The following is a 20121-nucleotide window of genomic DNA, read 5'->3' as shown; positions in this document are numbered from 1 at the left end:
ACCTACTAAATTTTCTGCCACAGGTGTGTGTGCTTTTGTTAAGTACTTTCCCTACATGATGTGCATCACTCTGGCTGGTCCTGGCCATCCGAGCTGCTCTGCTAAGGCAAGACGAGAGCTGCTGTGTATCCAGGTTTATTTTTACTCTCAAGCAGGTGTCACGCACACAGCTCCAGCCCTGATTTGGCAAAGGGCATCACAGAGTTGTGATCCTGGTTGCTGTGCACCACCTCCCTTGTTTTTTTAATTTCAATTACAATTTTTAATGAGCGGGCTTTGGGGATCACTTCCTTGCTGTGTGTTCTATGGAATTATTGGATAAAAGCAGTGGCTCCTGAAGCCCATGAATGTGATGTTTGGTTATTCCAGTCCTGAATCGCATGGAGGGAAGGGAAGCCCCCAAAGTGCTGGCAGGAAGGGGATGCTGCTGAGATAGAAAGGTGATGGGAACACGTTGTACAGCTCAACAGTGTAAGGAATACTGTAAAATGAACAATTAGATGAACATTTCAGATTGTACATCCTCCTAATTATCCTTTTAATTATTCATCTAAAACAAGTAAAATGACCCCTGACAGAGCCATAAATGATTTAGGAACTATCAAATATTTATTAGATGCAACTGAATCCCCACAGAGGTTTTTAACAGATGCACATGAATCTGCTTTCCTGTATTCCTCATCTCCTACAATTTTATCTATGGAATTTATAACTGATTTACTGAGATTTTCAGTATTAAAATACTGCTGAGCTCATTGAGAATTTGCACCAACCTTCTTCCTACACAAATGCTTTGATGCAAAGGAAGTGCTGAAAGAACCAGAAATCATGGAAGAAAATAGCCCTGTTATGTCACTGCCACAATTTAGAAACATCTGACCAGCTCATGCAATTTAACATTTAGATGGTTTTCATGTGAACATTTTAAGGTTGAGGTGTTTCTAAATTGTACAGTTGCACCTGAGATGAGGCTGCTGTAGCCAACAGTCTGTACTGATGGGAGGGCAGCCCTGGTGTGGCAGAAAGCCTAGCCTGCAGCAGAGCCTGCCACTGATTCACCAACAGAGGAATAACTTTTATTTCACAACTAGCTTTTTTGGGTTTTTTTCAGCAATGAATAAAATCCTCCCCCTTGTGTAATAAAATTGGGTTTGTATTAATGTTCCCATTGCGATGACACAGCTGGCTTGAGAACAGAGAGAAATCCTTGTGGGTTATGCTATTCCCATTAAGTAAATAAATAAATTTAAAAAAACCAACCCAAAACCCTTTAATCACAGGATTCTGGGCACAGCAAGTGGTGGTCTGCAGTGGCTTTTACAAGAAAAAAAAAAAGATGTCTAATTTTAGTTCTGTTTTTAAGCAACAGTTTTGTAAGGGATGAGAAAACAGGATTTTGTAAGGAGTAATTTTTAGGCTTACACGTATTAAAAATGGGAGATGCTAGAAAGGCAGGTGATCTTGTAGTGAGAGCATCAGACAGGAGTTTTTGGGAAGCTGGATTCAGTTATTAGCTGGACCATAGACTTCCCCTGTAACATGCACCACCTTCCACCATATGATTTTGCCCTCTATTTGGACCTACAGCTTTTATTGTTACAATAAAATACAAAGGATTTTGGAAATGAAAAGCAAATACAAAGAAGGTCCTTTTGACCCTTATTGAATCACATAATAATAATGTCAGAGTCGCTGTAATAAAGCCCAAGTTCTTATGAAGGACTTCTCATGAGTGGGTCTCAAAAACATTATTGTCACTCTCCCCATTTTAAAAAAAGGAGGAGCAGGGAGGTTAAGGAAAGTACTTGCCATGTTCAGCAGTAGAGGAGGAAGAGGGCACAAAGATGTCCCCCCAAAAAAACACAGGAAATCCAGCAAGCATTAAGATCCTTTCATTCCCTGGCTTGTATTCTACAGACCTTCAGTGGTTTGCAAGGCCAAGGAATGTGGTCAACCATTAGTCCCTGGAACCACATTAAACAGGTTTTGATGGAGTTTGTCATTTAAATATTAATCAAAGTCCAACGTGGAGTGCAAAAAGTCCTTTAAAAATTTGGACTTTGTGGTTTTCTGTAGTCTATGTAACTTCATAATTACTTCCATAATCAGCCAACATTTCTAGTAGACTGTTTTTTTTAAAAAACCAATCCCTGTAAAAAGGAAAATTATGACTCGACATTTGACTTGCATTAGAAGTATTCTAATATAATGAGAAGTAACTAAGTGCTTCAGAAAAACTGTATTAAGAACTTCTTTCTCCTTGTTGTGTGTGTGCAGTTGCTATCCTGCTGAAGGATGATTATTTTGTCAGCGGTGCTGGGCTGCCGGGCAGATTCAAGGCAGAGAAAGTGGAGTTTCACTGGGGTCAAAGCAATGGATCAGCTGGCTCTGAGCACAGCATCAATGGCAAGAGGTTCCCGGTTGAGGTGAGTGGAAAGACATGCATTTATGTTCTCCAAAAAAATAAAATCAGAATGTACTGCTGTAGTTTGAGATGACTGTGGAACAGGGCAATGTTTTCTTCAGGGAACATATCACTTTCGAGGCCCTTCCGGCCTCGCAGCACTGTATATGTCATCTCTTTTGTGCTTTTGCAGTGTCAGCTCCGAGCTCTGCTTTGCTAGCATTGCCAGCTCTCACATCCCAGGGGTTAAGTTGCAAATAACCCCTTTTCTGGTTTCTCCCATAAACTTTTCGTGTGTGGGAGGATCTTGCAAATATCCGCAAAGTGACCTCGTCATCCTCCAACTCTTTTCTTTCCCACGACACTTACAAACAAATAGCAGTGGTTGGGGAACTGTTGTGCTGAGGCTTCTGTCTTTCATCAGGATTTCTTCCTTGCACGTGTACAGCCCCTCTCTCTACCTGTCCTCATCTGCAGCTCCGTGCCTTCTACTGACAGGACGTGTACCCAGATTTGCCTTGTGCCTGATAGTCCCAGGTGGCTCTGTCGTCAGCACAATGTTTTCTGTGTCAATAGAGATTGTTGATACTTTTCACTTTATATTCAGGTTTTTTTGCATGGGGAGATAAAACAGATGTTATCTGGGGTTACCTTTGCCTGTTGGTAAGCAGATAAGCAGTTCCAGAGCATGGCAGGAGCAGGCTGAGGGGAGCTTGTGCAGTTCATGTGTAGGCAGATAGGGTTGTCTTGAGAGCTGGGTCTTGCAAGTACTTGTTTCAGCCCCCAGCCTGCTGTAATTTTTTACACATGACTTTAGCCAAGTCATTTTCAGGAGGTGGAAAGAGGCTTCCAAAGCACAAAGGAAGGTTGGAATAGAGTCTGGTGCGTGGCCTAAACCTCAGATTTTCACCTCCCTGCTTTTTCACACTCCCTACTCCAACTGTCCAGTCGCATGAGATTTGGAAGCCATTTTTTGTCTCCCAATTCTTAATCTGTATATTGGATGTTTTGTGGGGCAGAAAAGTTTATATTCTTACTTTTTAATGAACTTTTCCAACAGCTTCTGGCTCAATGTAGCTGTGATTTCTTAAAAGGGGCCACTGCTGAACACTTGGAGCAAAGACCCAAGCATGGTGTCCTGTCTGTCTCAGTTGGCAATACTGATATTTGCAACCCTATTTTTAGGTAGCAGAAGGAGCACTCAGGAAGTCTTCATAGCCAGTCAACTCCTCTGTTGAAAATTCAGGGAGTGGAGATGGTAAAGGAGCCTGGGCTGCCGCCTTTGTGTCAGAAATAGTATTTCCACTTCACAAACCCTTTCGTGTGATGCCAAGGCTATTTGATGCTGACTTGATGAATGCAAGCTATTTTACTTTGAGAAAAAGCAAATTCCTAAGAAATAATCCTTTGGTTTAAATATTCTTCATTTTCTTTTCAGTCGGTTGGAATGCAAATTTTTTCTACTTTAAAACTGGAAAAAAAATAAAAGGAGACTGCCTTTCAGAATTTAGGTCACTTGTTTATGAATGCTGTGCACGATAAATTGCTGTATCAGATAGGTTTAGTGTGAATCGTAATAATGAAAATTCTATTTTCAAAGTGATTTGCATTCACTGCAATGACATGAACCTCTCTTCTAAGGTCTTCCTGGCTACGATGGCATTAGCAGAATTCCCACAGCTTTTCCTTGACTGTTTTGTAATAGGAGAGCGTTTTTCAGACTAAGCCTTTCCCCATTGTGATGCTGTCTACATCCTCCCCAAGAATTCCAAATTTCAGTTGTGCTGAGAAGAATATTCATGGGTGAATTTTAAAGGGTCCAGTGTGTCTAAAGCAATGAAACTGTGTCCAATATGGGCAAAAACCAGTCCTCATAGTTGGGATTAGACTTCTCAAACAGTAACTGTGCATGTATACGTGGTGGAGCTTTTAATTTGTATAGGGTAATTCTCATTCAGCTTGCAACTGTCTGATGCAACCCTAATTGCCTGATGCTGGGAGGTCTGTGCCAGAAATACTGTACTTCATTTGAGAAGTGGCATTTCTAGGAAGGCTGCAGAAAGGAAAAACCAAAAGCACATCCAACAGAAATCAAAGCCCAAATTACTGATTATTCTGAGCCTGTGAATGTAGATAAAGCTTTCAAGGAGTGTGCAGGTATTGCTGTTCCAGGACTGCAGCAGTTGCAGTGTCGGCACAGCTGAAAGGAAACATTTTCTGAGTCTAATTGTGCAACCAGATGTGGACTATGCACAACCCATTAGTTCCAAAGCACATCCCAAGGGAATGGAGATAGATCAGTTTCATCCATAGACTACGCACTGTGCATATGAAGTTTAGATGTTTTTTCCTCTGGGAAACAAAGTGCTTGCTGGTAGTCTTTTTTTCTTGAAGAGGATGCAGAAACTAATTAGAAATGTCAGATATAATACAGAGCATTATTGTTTGACCATGTTGTTTGGTTTTTATTATTACAACTAATGTGTCAGATGCTAAGGCTGTCTACATTAATTGGTTTCCTTCATTGAAGCCCATCTGGATCATATTTTTTTGTGATTTATATGTTAAATTAGTTGGTAAGATATATGAGAACATCCTTTTGTTTCCTGCTTTAAAGGCATGTTGGATGAAAGGCCTATTATCTTACAGTACTTTTATGCATGTGTAGCATTTTGTGATTCTTTTCAAGTCATGGCATATGTAATGGCATTCTTTCATTATGTGATCTTGATTGCTTGTTTATTGATTAGATTTTCCTTGGTGATACTTGAGCCTTATGAAACCATTATGAACTTGGCTATCTCTGATGTAGTGTTTCTGAAAGATGTCCACATACCTCAAACTTTGATCTACAGCCAGCTTCTAGTTCATGATACCAGGCCTGGCCAGCATTGGCTTGAAGTTTTGTTTTGCCTCTTTCTTGCCATTTTAGCATGATCATCTAGGCCAGGAACCAGTGCTGTGATGCTCAAGATTAAAGCCATGCCATTAGAGCATTGCTGTGTGAGTGGAGTGCGAACCCTAATGAGGACGTGGGCTCTGTTCCAGTTTAGAAAAAGTATCTCCTTTTTTCTTAAAGTTAAGAGAAGTTTTTAATATCACATTCTCTAAATTTTAATGAATTGCTGACTCCTTTGTATTTTGTTATTGCTCTGCTCTGCTATAATTACTCAGGTTTTTCATTTTCTTTCTGAAGTCAAAGCAGTATAAATGAACATGCAAAAGTGAGAAACCATTTAAAGAGCAAAGTGACAAAATGAAAATAAAGATGATGAGCTTCCCTCAGGCCAGGAGAGAACCCAGGTTCCCCTCATTAGAGCCAAGAGGAGTAATTGCAGTGCTTTAATCTTCAGTGTCACCGCACGGTTGGCAGCGCTGCCTGCGCAGAGCTTTGCGGCATCGGGGCACGCCACGGGCGCCCTGCGAGGAGGGAAACCCGGGACTTCATGTGTCAGAGGCAAGTGAACAGCTGATGTGGCAGTGCTGTGCTGGCAGATTTTCATACCACCACCCCAGCACTACTGCAATTTTTTTTTTTTTTTAATTTTTTTTTTTGAGCTGCTTCCTACTCATTTTTTATGCAAAATGCTGATTATTTCTGTGAAGAGCAGAAATCAGAAGAGTGATTTTAATCATGACTGTGTTAATTTCATGTGAGCTTTGGCTGTTTATGAGCTTTCTCTTTAATGGTGCTAATTGTCAGTTATAATGTGAACACCATTATACAGTAATATACAGTAATTTATTTAGTAAATGAGAATCTTATTCCAAGGACCATACTGCAATATGCCATGGAGACCTCATCCCTTTAATCTTACATGAAGAAACTTGCACCATCTAGGCCAAATTGGTAATAGGAACATGAACTTGGCTTCTGAAATAGCCATGTGATTTCATACCCACAGGTGCCAACATGCATGTTTTTGGAGATCTCAACCTCTTGTACATTAAAAAAAAAGAAAAAAAAAAAAAAACCACCAAAAAAGGCCAGCAAATCTCCACAAACCATCTCAGCAGAAAATGAAGAGCTAACGCCCTTTCATGTCAATTAACGAGCTTTTACATTATGATGAAAGATTAATTTTACTAAAATATTACTAAAATTATGACAATCATTTGCATTAACAATTCTTGTTCTTCTTTAAGCATGTTTCTTAGAAGACTTTCCAGGTTCTAATGGTGTCTTTGTTCTTACTGCTTCTTTGATTTTATTCCTTTTCCCTTTGAGTATACATACTAACTTCAGCGTGGTCTAGATCTACAGCTAGTGGCTCTCGTTTGAATGCTTAGATCTCCTTGCCAAAGTTTATCACAGTATGCTATCCTACCTCTCACTCTATCACTTCAATTCTGGTGTTTTATACTAGTACAGGCAGAAGACAATCAATGTCATTAATGTAGAAATGTGTGGTATTCAGTGCACAAAAAACTTTACTATAGGCAACAAAGGGAGACAAGTTAATCTTTTTTTGTTTGGTTGGTTTATGCTCAATGTTAAGTCTTTCTATCACTCCTGGAGTCACCTCCAGTGTATGTCCAGCCTTTTGTCAACCTGTGGATGGCAGGGGCTATTTACTTTTTCATGTTAGAATTGGGGTTTTTCTGTTTTTTTTTAGTTTTACTCTTGGTGCATTTGTAAGTCTGTTTAGATTTGTGTGCACCTTTTTGGCATATTAAAAGCTGAACATATCACAGTATGTTTTCTTGATATATATGCAGGAGAGAACTAACACCCTATGTTGCTGTGTTGCAGCTGGGTTTATTATTTCCTGAATCCAGCATATCTGGTAATTGTAAGTTTGCAAAGATCTCTGGTGTTGGTTTCAAGCACAAGTGAAGACTAATTGTGAAACAGGGCTTTATTGGTTTTATTTCTTTATTTCGTTTACTAGTTGCTCTTCAAACTTCCTTGCCTCCATCTGGCAGAGTGTAGCAAAGTAGAAGTCAATAAATGATGGAGAGACCTAAAGAGCACCACTGGGAATATATCACAGTAAGAGACTTTGACTGTCTGAAGTAATTTTACTGTAATATACTCTCCAAGGACCAAGTCCACACTTACAGGGGTGTACTTAGAGCTCCCAGTGACTTTGATGGGAGCTGTGATGGTGAAACTCTGAGTGAGAATTTGGCTCCATACTCATGCTGTCTGTGCTAGAGAGTGCCCAGGGAATTTAGCATGCACTGCTTATTCCATCTGCATCTCTTACAGCACCCCAGACTTAATCATTCAGACAAGGAGATGGCTTGGGGATTTTCACATATAATTATTTTTTCTTTTTCTTTTTTTTTTGTCAAACTGACAAATAGCATGGGTTTTTTCAGTCTGTTTTCTTACAGTCTTCTGTCTCCCCTTCCCCACAGTCTTCAGGGGTCCAGATAGCCCTAAAATATTCTAAAAATACACGATGCTAAAAAGCCAAAAAAGCTGCTCTGTCTTAGCTCCCGTAAAGTAAGATTTAACTTCAGAAGTCTCCAGACTCCTTTTTGCTCTTCCCTGCTTTAAAAACTTGTTTGGGTTTCTCATAGTCAGAAAATCAGTGTGTCATAACTTTAAAACATATTATTGATGGATATATTGAGCACATGGCTGAGTTGCCATCATGTTGCACCGCAAAGGCTGTGAGCAGTGCAAGTTAAACATCATCTTATAACAGTCTGGTTTATGATTTTATTTTCCTTAGTGTAGCTGATACACTGTCTCCTCACAGTTGTCTTTAGTGCCTTCCATATACTGACAGGAGAATCAGTTGAGACTTTAATTAATGACTTTATTGCAATCAAGGTTCCATTTTAGTGCAGAATGCTTCATCTTGTAGTAGTGAGATATTTAGTCTCCATCTGGCTGATCTTTCCTGTGAATGCCCCACGATAATTAAGAAGAAACATGAGAGGATGGTCTGAAATGAAAATATGTTTAGTAGAGGGGTTAGTGTATCTTGGGACTGTTCCTGCAGAGACCCAGACAAAATTTAGGGACTTAACAGCAGTTTGATTTTATGGCAGCAACTTCCTGCTGCCTGCCAGGCAGCCCCCAGTAATTTCTGCAGTGAGTTGCAAATGTTACAGTGCATCCAGAGTTTTATTTTGAAATAAATATCCAGTAACACAAACCAGATATCACTCTTTTCATATTGGATGGGAATGTCCTGCTTTCCCCAAAGGTTATCCACTGTCTTGCTGAAAAGGTCTGAGACAGGAGCACTACATTGTAATTACAGTATGTTAATGGTGAGCTAGGAGTTGTACATTCCTCTTAACATAAATCCCTGATTTTCTACACGATTAATTGGACTCTGGAAAGACTGACAAGGAAAAGGAGGATCAGATGGGGTGAAAATAAGAGATAAGAGGCTGACAGCCAGCTCTTGTTGTAAAGTAGAGTTATTTTGAATAGGAGAAAAAAATCAATACAAAGGTTGGAGAATTTGACAGAGTTATAAGAGCTGCTTTAATGAAAGGTAGCAGATTCAATAGGATTGTTACTTGAAGTGTTGGATTGTCTGAGCGAGAAAAATGGGACTGTCTCTCCCCAGCTGTAAAGATGAGCTTTACGTGCTGAGCTTACTGGGTACTTAGGCCACTGGGTTTACTGGCATTCACTCTGAGCACTCAGTGAGGCAAGAAAAGGGAAAAAGTATGTATGAGGGCTTGCTGAATTCTGTTCTTCTGGAATAGGTACTTGATTGTGGGTGGAGAAGGAAGGGGACAGCAGGTGATCATTATTTCTGATGCTTCACTATGTCAGGTAGCTACCTTGTCAGAGTATCTTAGGCCTCTGCAAGCTGAAGTGTGTCATTATGAGGAGGTGACTTCACTTGGTTCAACCTGTAAGGTACAGGTTAGGATTTTGATAGACTCAAAGGAATATTTAGCAGGAGCTCTTCTTGGTATGTCCATGTCAGCCTCCTTCCCACAGTGGTGATGGCAAGAGGTGAGCACAAGTAGGGAGGCTGTGTGTGGAGGCTTTCCAACCCAGGATAGAGGTGAGCTGTCATCTGGCCCTCAGCATCCCTCTGTGCAAATACATCTTGAAGCACCACTTCATTTGGTATGGCTAGAAATGAGGGCTTCAGTAATGCTATGAAAAGGAACTTGCTCCTGCTGCTGTTAAGAGAGCTATTTTATTGCTCTCAGTGGAAATGGCCACATAAGTCTTAAACGGGGAGCCAAATTTTCCAAAACTGCTCATAGCTTTTAAAGATTGGGATCTTAGATGCCAGAAGGCTTTTTTTTTTTTTTTCTTCAGAGTCAGATGCACAGCCCTGAGGTGGGTGAGGTTTACAGAGAGGTGAGCTGCAGGTCAGTCAAGTGTCCCAGGGCTGCAGGCTCTGAGCACATGTAGGGGTCCAGTGAGTACCCAGGGGGGTTGTGTTCTCATGACATGCTGCATCAGGTCAGCTGTACTCAAGGATCCTTGGCCATTGGTTAAAAACATGTGACGTTTGAAAAGTGCTCAACACTGCCTCTTTCCTTTGGGCAAGTATAACAGTCCTGGGACTCTGGGACATCTACCCCAGGAGACGTGTGACCCTTTGTAATTATTCCAAAATTATACCAATTATTTCCAACTATTCCCTCTGGAAATAACAAAGGTAGATAACATTTGAAGAAAAAAAAAAAAAAGGAAACATTGCACAAATGTGTTAACAAGTGATAATGTTTCCTTGGCACACAAAAAAAATCAAAACAAAACCTTAATGTGGTTAATGGGTTTGGTAGCTTTTTGGACAGTATTGCCCATGGAAATTATTTCACTGGGTCTGAAATAGTGGGAATAGATCTCAGCAATGTTAGTCATGATTTAAGGCAGCAAGCAGGAAATTATTTAAATTGTCTGTTGTGCTTTACTGGTTGCATTTTTGGGTGGGCTTTTTTTTCCCTGAAGAATTCTAAACACTTGCTGTAATTTCTTGCCAAGAGAATAAATTACGTCAGAAATGTTTTTCCCAGTTGGAAAACTTGGTAGTTTATTCAGGTTTTATGTTGTTTTTTTCTTATCACATGTTAAACAATTGTCTTCTAAGAGGTGATGATCAAAACCTTGTGTAAACCAGAAAGAAAGATGCATCTTGCTGTCTGGTTTTTCATGTGTCCAAAAAGGTTGTCATTAAAATTGATTTTATAATGAAGGTCATCAAAAGGTTTTTAATTCTAGGGGAGGCAGGCTATGAAATGCATTCACTGCAGACTGTGCTAATCAGTACTATTTACATTCTTGCCCTCCCAGTTGAATCCCTCTTCTGTCTCTTGTATTGAGTTTAAAAACTCCTTGAGACGAAGTGTGTTGCTGGGTTTGTGCAGCACCTGCCCCAGTGGAATTGCTGCTCTGGGATACAGCAGTGCTGCTGCTCCTACTACCACAGGCTTTGCAGGGATGAACTGTGTTATTTTTTTCTGTGATAAAGCTTCACATGATGTAAGAGATCAGGCAGCAATATGAGTTTAGTCCCTGTTATTTCCCCAGTTCACAGGCATTGTATTTCCAGACAGGATGGGAAGGTTAACTAAAGTTGATAAAGGATCTAAAACACAGCAAGGGTTTACTGTCTGGTAGAAATAAAATAACAATCAAGTGGTTGAAAATGAGGAAAAAAGGTATGTGTTTGCTCATGCATTGCAGCACACAGCACTCATCTTTCTGTAAAGAAAAAAGCATTTGGGGAAAATAGCGGTATCCCTGAATATGTGTCCTCTTGCTCCCTGTTTTTCTGCTCAACTTAATAAGCAAAATTCTGTGTTCTCTAATTAGTTGGGCTCTCCAGCACATGCCTCAAAAGGCCAATAATGTCCTTTTCTATCACCATCCCATCTAGGCTGGCTGTCCTCAGAGGGGGCTTTACTTTATCCTCTGGCTTCAGAGAGGAGGCAGAGCGGGCTCGTATTTCCAGGAAATCTGCAGCCCCTTCTGCTTCCTGCCTGCAGCTGCCTCCAGTGAGCTCCCTGCCTTGGCAGGAAAGCATTTGTTACAGTATCCCTCAAAGAGGCCTTGGGTATCATTGTCCACTGACCATTCAGGATTTTTTTCTTTTTTTTGTGTGTGTGTGAAATATAGCTTCAGATCTACACATGAGTAAGAAATAACAAATTTTGGCTTCCCACCAGAATTTGAATCAGTGTTACCAGGTGGGAAAGAGCTTTTCCCCCTGCAGTGGGCTAACAGTTTATTAATAGTTTAGTCAAGCACAGAAAATGGCACCTGGTCTGCCAAAAGAGCACTAGTATCTCCAGAGGGGGCTGTTAATTGTCCAGGAAAATAAGATTGAAAGTGCCTCTTGAATAAATTAAGGATGAATCATTCTTCTCTGGGACTGGTCCAAATTCGATCTTTGAACAGACTCTCAGACACCAACTTTGCACAACCCGGGTGGTGAAGGCATCTTGAGAATTACAATTATATGTTAGTACAAGATTTGGTTATGGAAGGAAGAGGGATCTTTGGGATTTGGTCATGCCAGGAACAGATAATTTTTTTAAAAAATTTTGTCATTTTTGTCTTTATAGAGTTTTTAACTACATTATGTGTTTTGAAGTTTGTGCCTGTGTTTTTCTCTTTACCTTAAATGGATTGCTGTTAGGGTGATTTCAGTTGATTGCAGGTGATTTTTTTTCCCACATAGAGCACTTTGATTCCTTCAGGGTGGCCGTGCCTACAACGAAGATAAGAAGTTCCAGTGCTCAGTGTCTGTGTGCAGCACTCAAGGGTTCCCCAAGTAGCAGATTTACCTTTTTAAAATGCAAAACTACCCACAGCTGAGCAGTCAAAATTACAAAATTCATCTGAAAAGAAGAGAAAACCTCTTTTCTTTAGTTTCTTATCACCCTTGGTTGAGGAGGAAATTCTATTCTCCTTTCTCTGAGATCTAGATCCTTTTAGGGCAGGCTAGTGCTCTTGAGGAGAAGGTGGCATGCTGAGAGTTGAGTGACATATTTAATCTTGTGGTGGCATGTACCAGGCGGGACCATAATATCCCTTAAGAAAAAGAAATGTCATTACATCCAGTTCGAAATAGCAGATTGGAGATAATAGGAAGGTTTTTAAAAAGATTCATTTGAAATTCTTTGGTTGAGAGGTCTCATTCTGCTTGGGAGGCAGGAATGTGAGCACTCACTTAATGAGCTGCATTCAAAAGATGAAATTTCACGAGAGTAAAAGTAAAACCCATTATTTCCTGAACATAAATGGAGTCACGCATCCTCAAATCCATAGTCATGTCGTTTTCCTTAACCTCATCTAATGTTCCACTTGCTCCCTGTTTAAGTAGGAAAAATTTTAGGGGCCTTTGCCTCGAGGAAATATCCAAAGTAGATACCTCCAATCATATCAGTCACTGATGTTAAACCACATGCTGTTTACTAAGTAATGCTGAAAGCTACATGCTGTTGTTGCTGGCATACCATTTATGAAAGGCCTGTTATCCCTCCCACTGAACCATATGGTGATTTATCAGACAGTTTAGTAGTAGCAAGACCAAGACCCAAATTGGTCTAAAATCTAAAAATGGATATTCTTTATGTTGCTTCTGATAAAACGTTCCCGTTTCTTTTTGCTTTGTAGTGTAGGGGATGTGTGTGCTGAGCCTTGTGTTCCCTTACCAGGCATAGCCTGGAGGGGAGTTGCTGTATTTTCAGGGTATCAGATTACAAACTTGCAAGTTAGTCTTCCAAGAAACTGAGAACAGCAATTTTTGGATCCTTGCAGCTCAAGCTGCTGTTGTGTTTGTCCATTTTAAAGAAAAGAAATATGAAATGTCTATGAAAGCTGAAGTTTGGGGCTCAACTTTAAAGGTGTTTAAAGGAGTTTAAACGTGAGACCATAAAAGAGAAAATGTTTTCTGTAGAATAAAAACAGGCTCTCATTTCAAAGAAAGCTTCCATGAAAACTGTTTTGGCCTATTTAATACTTGGGGAAGCAAAACATCCACATGTGATCTCAGGCATAATACTTCTGTATCATCAGCAGAGTCAGTTCAGACATTTTCCTATCATGATCAAGTAAGATAGAAGTGGAAAACATAGCTGGTTTTGGTAATACTGCAAGGAATAATTTGGCAGCAGGCAGAAGTTGGAACTGGAAAGGGCAGTAGGAGAGAAATAATTAGCAAGGATAATTTTTGGGCCTTTAAACCTGATGTGTCTTCCTAGCAGTGAATGGATTCACCTGACACCCAGAGATAGCCATCTGATAATAGCCCTCGTGAGATCAATACATCGATACTTTATCCTTGAAACACTATTTAAAGTCTGTTCTTAGGTTCATTTCTTTACTTCTCTAAAGTTAAAGCAAGCTGGGATTTGAGATCATACATTCAATTACAGTCTTATCAGCCCTTCTTCATTTACTGTATATATTAATGTGTCTACCATGATTGCTGAAGAAGGATGCTCAGTGAGCTTAATCTGCTTATGCATTGAAAAGAAAGGATGCCTGAAAGATTAAAATGGGGCTTCATACAGAACAGGTATGAGAGTCTGCAGTGCTTACAATGGCAGGGTGTTTTGTGCAAGAGGCATTTTGAAGGTAAAGCTTCTGTGGTGCTTGCTCTGTAGAGATCATGGTGAAGAGAGGGGGAGCTGGGCATAGCTGAGGTTTTGCTTTTGTAGATTGAGATTCTGCCCAGGCTCTCACACGGCTAATAATGCCAAAATGTCACTGGGTTCAACCTAATGCTGCTTCTTTCTGGTAATGTGCATTACTGGTACACATCTCTTCACATAATGGGAAATTATTTGTGGGATTGTGATGCAGACCCCAGGATACAGAAATGGTGTGTGCATGCTCAAAAATAATGCTCATGCAGATAAGTAACGTGTACGGAAGTACAGGGAGAGATTTGAATCTATGTTTTGTCTGTATAGATTCACCAGTTTCCCCCAGGTGTGTGCATTTTGAAATAATTTAAATGGGACTGAAAATTTCATTTTTAATGAGTGCTGCTGTGAAGGACAGAAGGTGAACAGCAAGGCAGAATTGTTTCCTTGATTGCACCATATATATGTTCTGTCTCTAGCAAGGGAGAAGCTCATGTTGAAAAAGACATACTTATCTAACAAAATTAACAACAACAAAAAATCCATTTTCTGATAAACACTAGAAAGGTGAGTGCCTGCCCTCTGAGCACCCCAGAGGAATTATTTGTACCTCTGTCTCTTTGGATTGATGGGTGTTTTACTGCAGCAGCCTCAGGGGTTGGTGCCATCCTCGCCGCATCACCACTGGCCTCACTGGCAGGTGGAAAGTTCAGCAGTTATAAGAACAGTGGGTTTTGTTCATTGTAAGCAGATTATGGTATGAAAGATGGAAGAAGAGATCAGGACTAGCAGGAAGCTGTGATTCAAATAGGACCTTCAATCTGACATGTTATGCCCTTAACAGAGGAGTCAGTGCCTAGTTTTTGTTGACAGGTGTGGCAACAGCCTTGTGGGATGATGGGCACTTCGATGCATCACTAAATTGATCTGATAATCAGTAAGTGAATTTGCTAAGAGCAGGTACTATACATGTTCTTGGTGCTTGGTTAAGCTAGTGACAGCTTGTTTTAAATGTACTAAGAGGTTTTAGTTTATTTTTCCTTCTCTTTTCCTGGTGAGAGCTCTACGCCGAGTTACTGCCAAATAAAGGAGGCAGTTTCTCTCCTCTGCGGTTGTGAAACTAATCTGAAGATGGCCAGACCTCACTGCTATCCCAGGCTAAATTCTCTCAAATTTCTGCTGTTATGCCCAGAGAGTAGTGATCGTCATCATCAGGTGTGTAATTCATGTCACCATTGTCCTCTCTAGGTGGAGAGTGTCAGCCTTGCAGGCTGCCTTTGACTCACTAGGAGCTTTTTCTGACTGTTTTGTCCAGTTTCCAGCTGCTGTTCCCCAGCTGGTCCTGCAGCCCATAGGCTTTCCCCCTCCTTGGAGCATAAAAAGAAGGTTTTCCTTTTCCCTGATGGCACAAATGATGGGTGCAGCAGTGTGGGAAGGGCCAGTGGCCTGGGGTGGCGGTGGGCTGTGGCAGGAGGTGTGTCCCTCAAGTGCATTTCTGTGTAAGCTTTAGGCCCCTTGTGCAGCTCGTGGTTGGATTTGCAGTTACCTCCCCTGTAGCCCTGCTATTTACCATGAAAACTTGATGCAGGACAAGTCTGTCGAATGAAAAAGCACGGCCTCCAGCATCAGGCATGCTTATTAGAATTTATGCTGGTTTCTGTTGGAGCTATTCAGTTGGGGGATTTAGCTTCAGGCATTTCCAAAAGGCGATACATACTAAAGTTTTAGAAATCATATTTATTTTCTGGTTCCCAGCAATGTCTGTATTGTTTGCTTGGGTTTAGATTAGAAGCATTTGTGTTCTAGGTAGCTCTCATTTGCCCAGCTATTACAAATCGGAGAGTTTTTTTATTTCTCATATGCACTCATAATTGTCCCCTGCTCTTAAGACATAGATTGAAATTGTGTCCTTCATACCATGATGCTCAAACGATTTCCTTTTCAACAAGGAGTACATAATAAAGGTTAAAAATGATTTTTGCAATCCATGCATTTAAGTATACATTACTATCTATTTTAAGGATGGATAATCAATGTAAAAAAATGATACTTCCGTGTATTCCTAATAGGTCACTGTGTAAATATCCATAATGGAATCGATCTCTTAGGTTATGGCAACCATTAGTACAGAAAGGGGTTTCACAATTAATGTATCAGACATTTGCCTTTCATACTTACATGCAAAATGATTATTTATTGATTATTTTCTATCCAGGTTAATGATGTTGAAGAGATTTCGGTATCTCAATTTAAAGTATTAAGTGTGGTTCAAACAGAAATATCATATCCCTTTCAAGAAGTTGTGACTAATATCTGATAAGTGATTTTGCTGTACATTCTCTCATTTATGCATACATACATATACATGATATATAAATTAAGGATGTTTGTGCACATAGAAAGCCTTGGCAACTCATTCAGTGTCAGCCTGAGGTGGTTTTACTGATTCTGTAGGTTTGTATTTCTGCTACAGCAACAGGATATTGTTGGCAATATCCTATAGGCAGACACTTCTCATGACACGTGTGACTCCCAGTGGGGTTAATGGCAGTCATGCTTTTGCCACAACAGGGAGGAGGATTTTCTTGCTGAGTTTAATTTATTTATTTTTTTTTAACTGCAAATGTTTTCCACAAGTTGAGTAATGGGTTTGGTTATTCCCTTTAGACATATCCACATAAACATGAGCATTTTTATCTCAGGTAACCAGCTGAGGGAGCAGGAGCAGAGATGTGGCTACTGAAAACAAGCTATTCCCCCAATATCTGCCAAGCACCTTTTCTTGCAGAGCTCTGCAGAACATGTGGGGCTAAGAAGCAGGAGAGGAGGGCACCACTGTGCCCGCCAAGACTGGCACTGCTGCATATGCCAAATTCTGAAATGTGTAGTCCAAACAGCAACCCCCTGAATGTCTTCAGGGGCTCCCCTGACAGAGGGACAAGAGCATGGTTGCTTTCTGCTGTGAAGATACAACATCTACCTGCACTGAGGCAGTGTCAGTTGTGATTTGCCCCCATGCTGGGAAACTGCATTGAATGGGGGTGAAAGGCTGGCCAGGCTCACAGGTGGTACCCTTGGGGGTGAGTATATAATGGTAGCCAGGTGTAGGTCATGACTGGAAGAGTACTCAGCTGTGGAAGAATAATTGTAAGAACAGAAAACTATTGCATTTCATCCCAGTTCAGCAGGAGAGGGTTGGCAAGCTGTCAGCTGAACTGGTTTTCCTTAGCAATCAGCTTTTGGGTCACGAAAAATTCTTATGTTTTTACTGTTACCCACTGTTTTATCTTTAACAAAATAATTGCTGCCTGGAGCTGTTAAACACTATGAGCATGAAAAGCACGTATAAAACCAAACTGTATGCTGAAAGACTTGCTTGATTATCACCGAATATTTTGCATGTGTAGAGCTTTCCAGCTGAACATCACAGAGCTCTTTGGCAATATTAATGAGCAGTGGGAAGAACATTAAAGCAGTGTGTGAGTGACTTAGGATCCTGTGTCCCATTTGCAAAGTAACTTGGCATATGGCTTTGAATACTTTCAGGTTGGTACATGAGGGTTTCCTCAGTTCCTGAAAGTCAAGCCCACATGCATCAAAACAAATGTTGGTCCAGAAAGAGCTTTATCTCAACTTCTAGCACCATGGACCCTTAGGTATGCATTTGTGTTCCTAGCCTAGCTGTCCTGTGCGAAGTAGTCTCTAAGAAGAGAGATTTCTCCTGGGCAGCCTGTCCCACTGTTGTCCAAAGCCCCAAAGGATGGGTGAGATGAGACAAGGAGGTTTTGGTGAGACTAGATGACTGGTTTTTTTTATTTAAAGTGGAGGGCATTTTCTTCCTCTGATATACTGCTCCAAAGAAACTCAGATCCAGAAAGAGCTCCGTTTCAATTTCAAAGGGCATGAAGCTGACGTGTTTATCTCCATTTGATTAAGTATATATAATTATGGAACCATTAAGGTTGGAAGAGACCCCTAAGATCATCAAGTCTAACTGTTGAGCAGGAGGTGGAGTGATCTGTGACCGCTTGGGGAAGTGGTGACTCTGGCAGTGCAGGAGTGGGCGTGGTTCAAATTCACCCGTTGCAGGCAGAGGAAGGCTGCTGGTATGTGCTGCTATGACTGCTGCATGGAAGCTCTGAGTCTGCAAGGCTAACATCTGCTTTTGAATAAAACTTCCTGTACTGGAAGCTGCCATCAACCCTCTGCATTGCTTTAAACACAGTTTCTCTCTAGAAAAAAAAAAAAAAAAAATCTTGTATTTCAGTGCAGGTTTGATTTTTTATTATTATTGTTATTTGTGAGTCTCCTAAACATTTTCCTGCTGAAGTGTTTGCCCTTTTTCAATGAGTTTAAACCTACTGACAGTAGACTGACTTTTCTTAATTATCTTCTCCAGACCCCTTTAAATTAGTCCCCCAGGGGTCTGTGAACCTCATACTGAAAATGACAGCTTTAATATTTCCTTACTAAATACTTATGAAGAGTTGTCCAGGGATCCTGACTCGCATAAGGTTGATAATTCCCATGGAAAAACAAAAGAATTGATTTTAAACAGTAATACATCTGAGGGGATGGGGCACAGTATGGAGGAAGAGGAGGAAAATGGCCATCAGATGGGATCATAGCTTTGTAGATACTGAAAAGAGGAGAGTGTGGGAGGGGAAAAAAATCATTTTAAGCCATTGAACTCATGCATAAATGTATAGCTTTCAAATAGCTAATTTTTTTATGTCATAAAAGAAAACTGGCTAGGGCTGGTTCCTTTTTTATAGCCCTGTCATAAACTCTGAAAAATGAGGTTTATAATTTATGGTCTGAAACCACCTTAACTATTGCAATACAAACAGCATCACTGTACTGCAGTTTCTTTCTAAAATGCCTCCGGTGAAAATATTGCAGTGCCATAATTAACTAATACCAAGATCCTGTTTGTGGTGCTTTGTGCTACTTTCTCCAGAAATATGCAGTTAACTATAAATCCTCAAGGGTCAGAAGATGGTGGTGTGTCAGAATAATCTCACATCACAATGTCAGTTAAGACAGTCTCTAATAGTGTTTCTGTTGCTCACAGAATCCATCCCATCACTGATTGGTTTTATAAGGACTGGGTTATATAGTTTTTATATATATGTGTGTGTCTGTGGATGTTAAAAAAAGTACAGAGAACAGTGTGCATCCTGTCTCCTAATTTCTTTGTTTTCTGATAACTCAGCAACATTGATCTTTGGAGATGATCTCTTGCTGGTGGCATCAGTTTTATGTAGGAAAATATTCCTGCAATTCTGGCAATGATAAACTAATTACAGACTATACATTTTTAATGATTTAATCTCTTGTCATACTCCTAGAGAGAAGTGATCCTGCTTCCAAACAAATCTCCTATGCATGACCAAACACTCATCATTAAATATATGGTTTTCATTAAACACTGTTGTTAATACAGGCATAGGACTGTTTTGTTAAAATGGGGAGAGAGTGGGGAGTAAAGCATGCTGAAAGATTACTGTAATAATGCTGCAGTAAGCGTTTTGAATCACACAGAGCTCCCAGCAACATTCCACTGACATGTGCCTCCCATCACAGAGGGCTCTTGACAAGCCATTCGTAACGCCGGAGCCCACATGTGTCAGAGGGGCTTTTGATGGGTGGCAGTTAGAAAAGTGCCTTCAAGTTCCTTATCCCTTGTTAGAAAATTTGTGTAACTCCCTTTTTTTTTTTTTTTTAATGCAATGAGATTTCTGTCCTCTGAACTGCTGTTACTCAGGTGCAGCTTATACCCCCGTTGCTACCCCTGTGTCATTGCTGAATGCTTTGGTGCTTTTCCATTTGGCATTAAAGGCTAAGGCAACATGCCTTGGCCTCTGACTGGAGTCAGAGGGTGGTGCTGCACTGGGGAAACATAAAATGTCCTTTGCATTTACTAGAGGGATTGGATCTGTAATCCTCATTGGTAGCAGTTCCTACAATTTTGCACTATATGGAAGAAGGACTCAGTTCTCTTGAGATCACAGATGTAAGAAATGTTGGGAAGGTGACAGGGAAAAACAATTGTTAGAAATGTCTTTTACTTAGCAGAGAAATTTCAAGTAATTTCAGTGAGCTGTAAACATTCCTGCCATTTTGCCTGCTTTCAGGTGCCTTTACCCCTTTCCCAGATAGCTGTTAGTTGTTGTTTTTTTTTT

General features: G+C 40.4%; 1 protein-coding gene across 1 annotated transcript in view; it reads left to right on the top strand.

The window, feature by feature from the left end:
• The window catches only part of PTPRG (protein tyrosine phosphatase receptor type G), a 401265-nt gene that overhangs the window by 217172 nt on the left and 163972 nt on the right, over window positions 1–20121 (top strand). The window contains exon 4 of the mRNA XM_051627714.1: window positions 2278–2426. Within this exon, the coding sequence (XP_051483674.1) occupies window positions 2278–2426 (149 nt within the window). The remainder of the gene's footprint in view (window positions 1–2277; window positions 2427–20121) is intronic.

This window comes from Apus apus, chromosome 9 (genome assembly GCF_020740795.1).
Source record: "Apus apus isolate bApuApu2 chromosome 9, bApuApu2.pri.cur, whole genome shotgun sequence".
NCBI classification, from domain to species: domain Eukaryota; kingdom Metazoa; phylum Chordata; class Aves; order Apodiformes; family Apodidae; genus Apus; species Apus apus.
The sequence above is the reverse complement of the archived record's forward strand: the minus strand, read 5'-3'. Positions and strand labels throughout refer to the sequence as shown.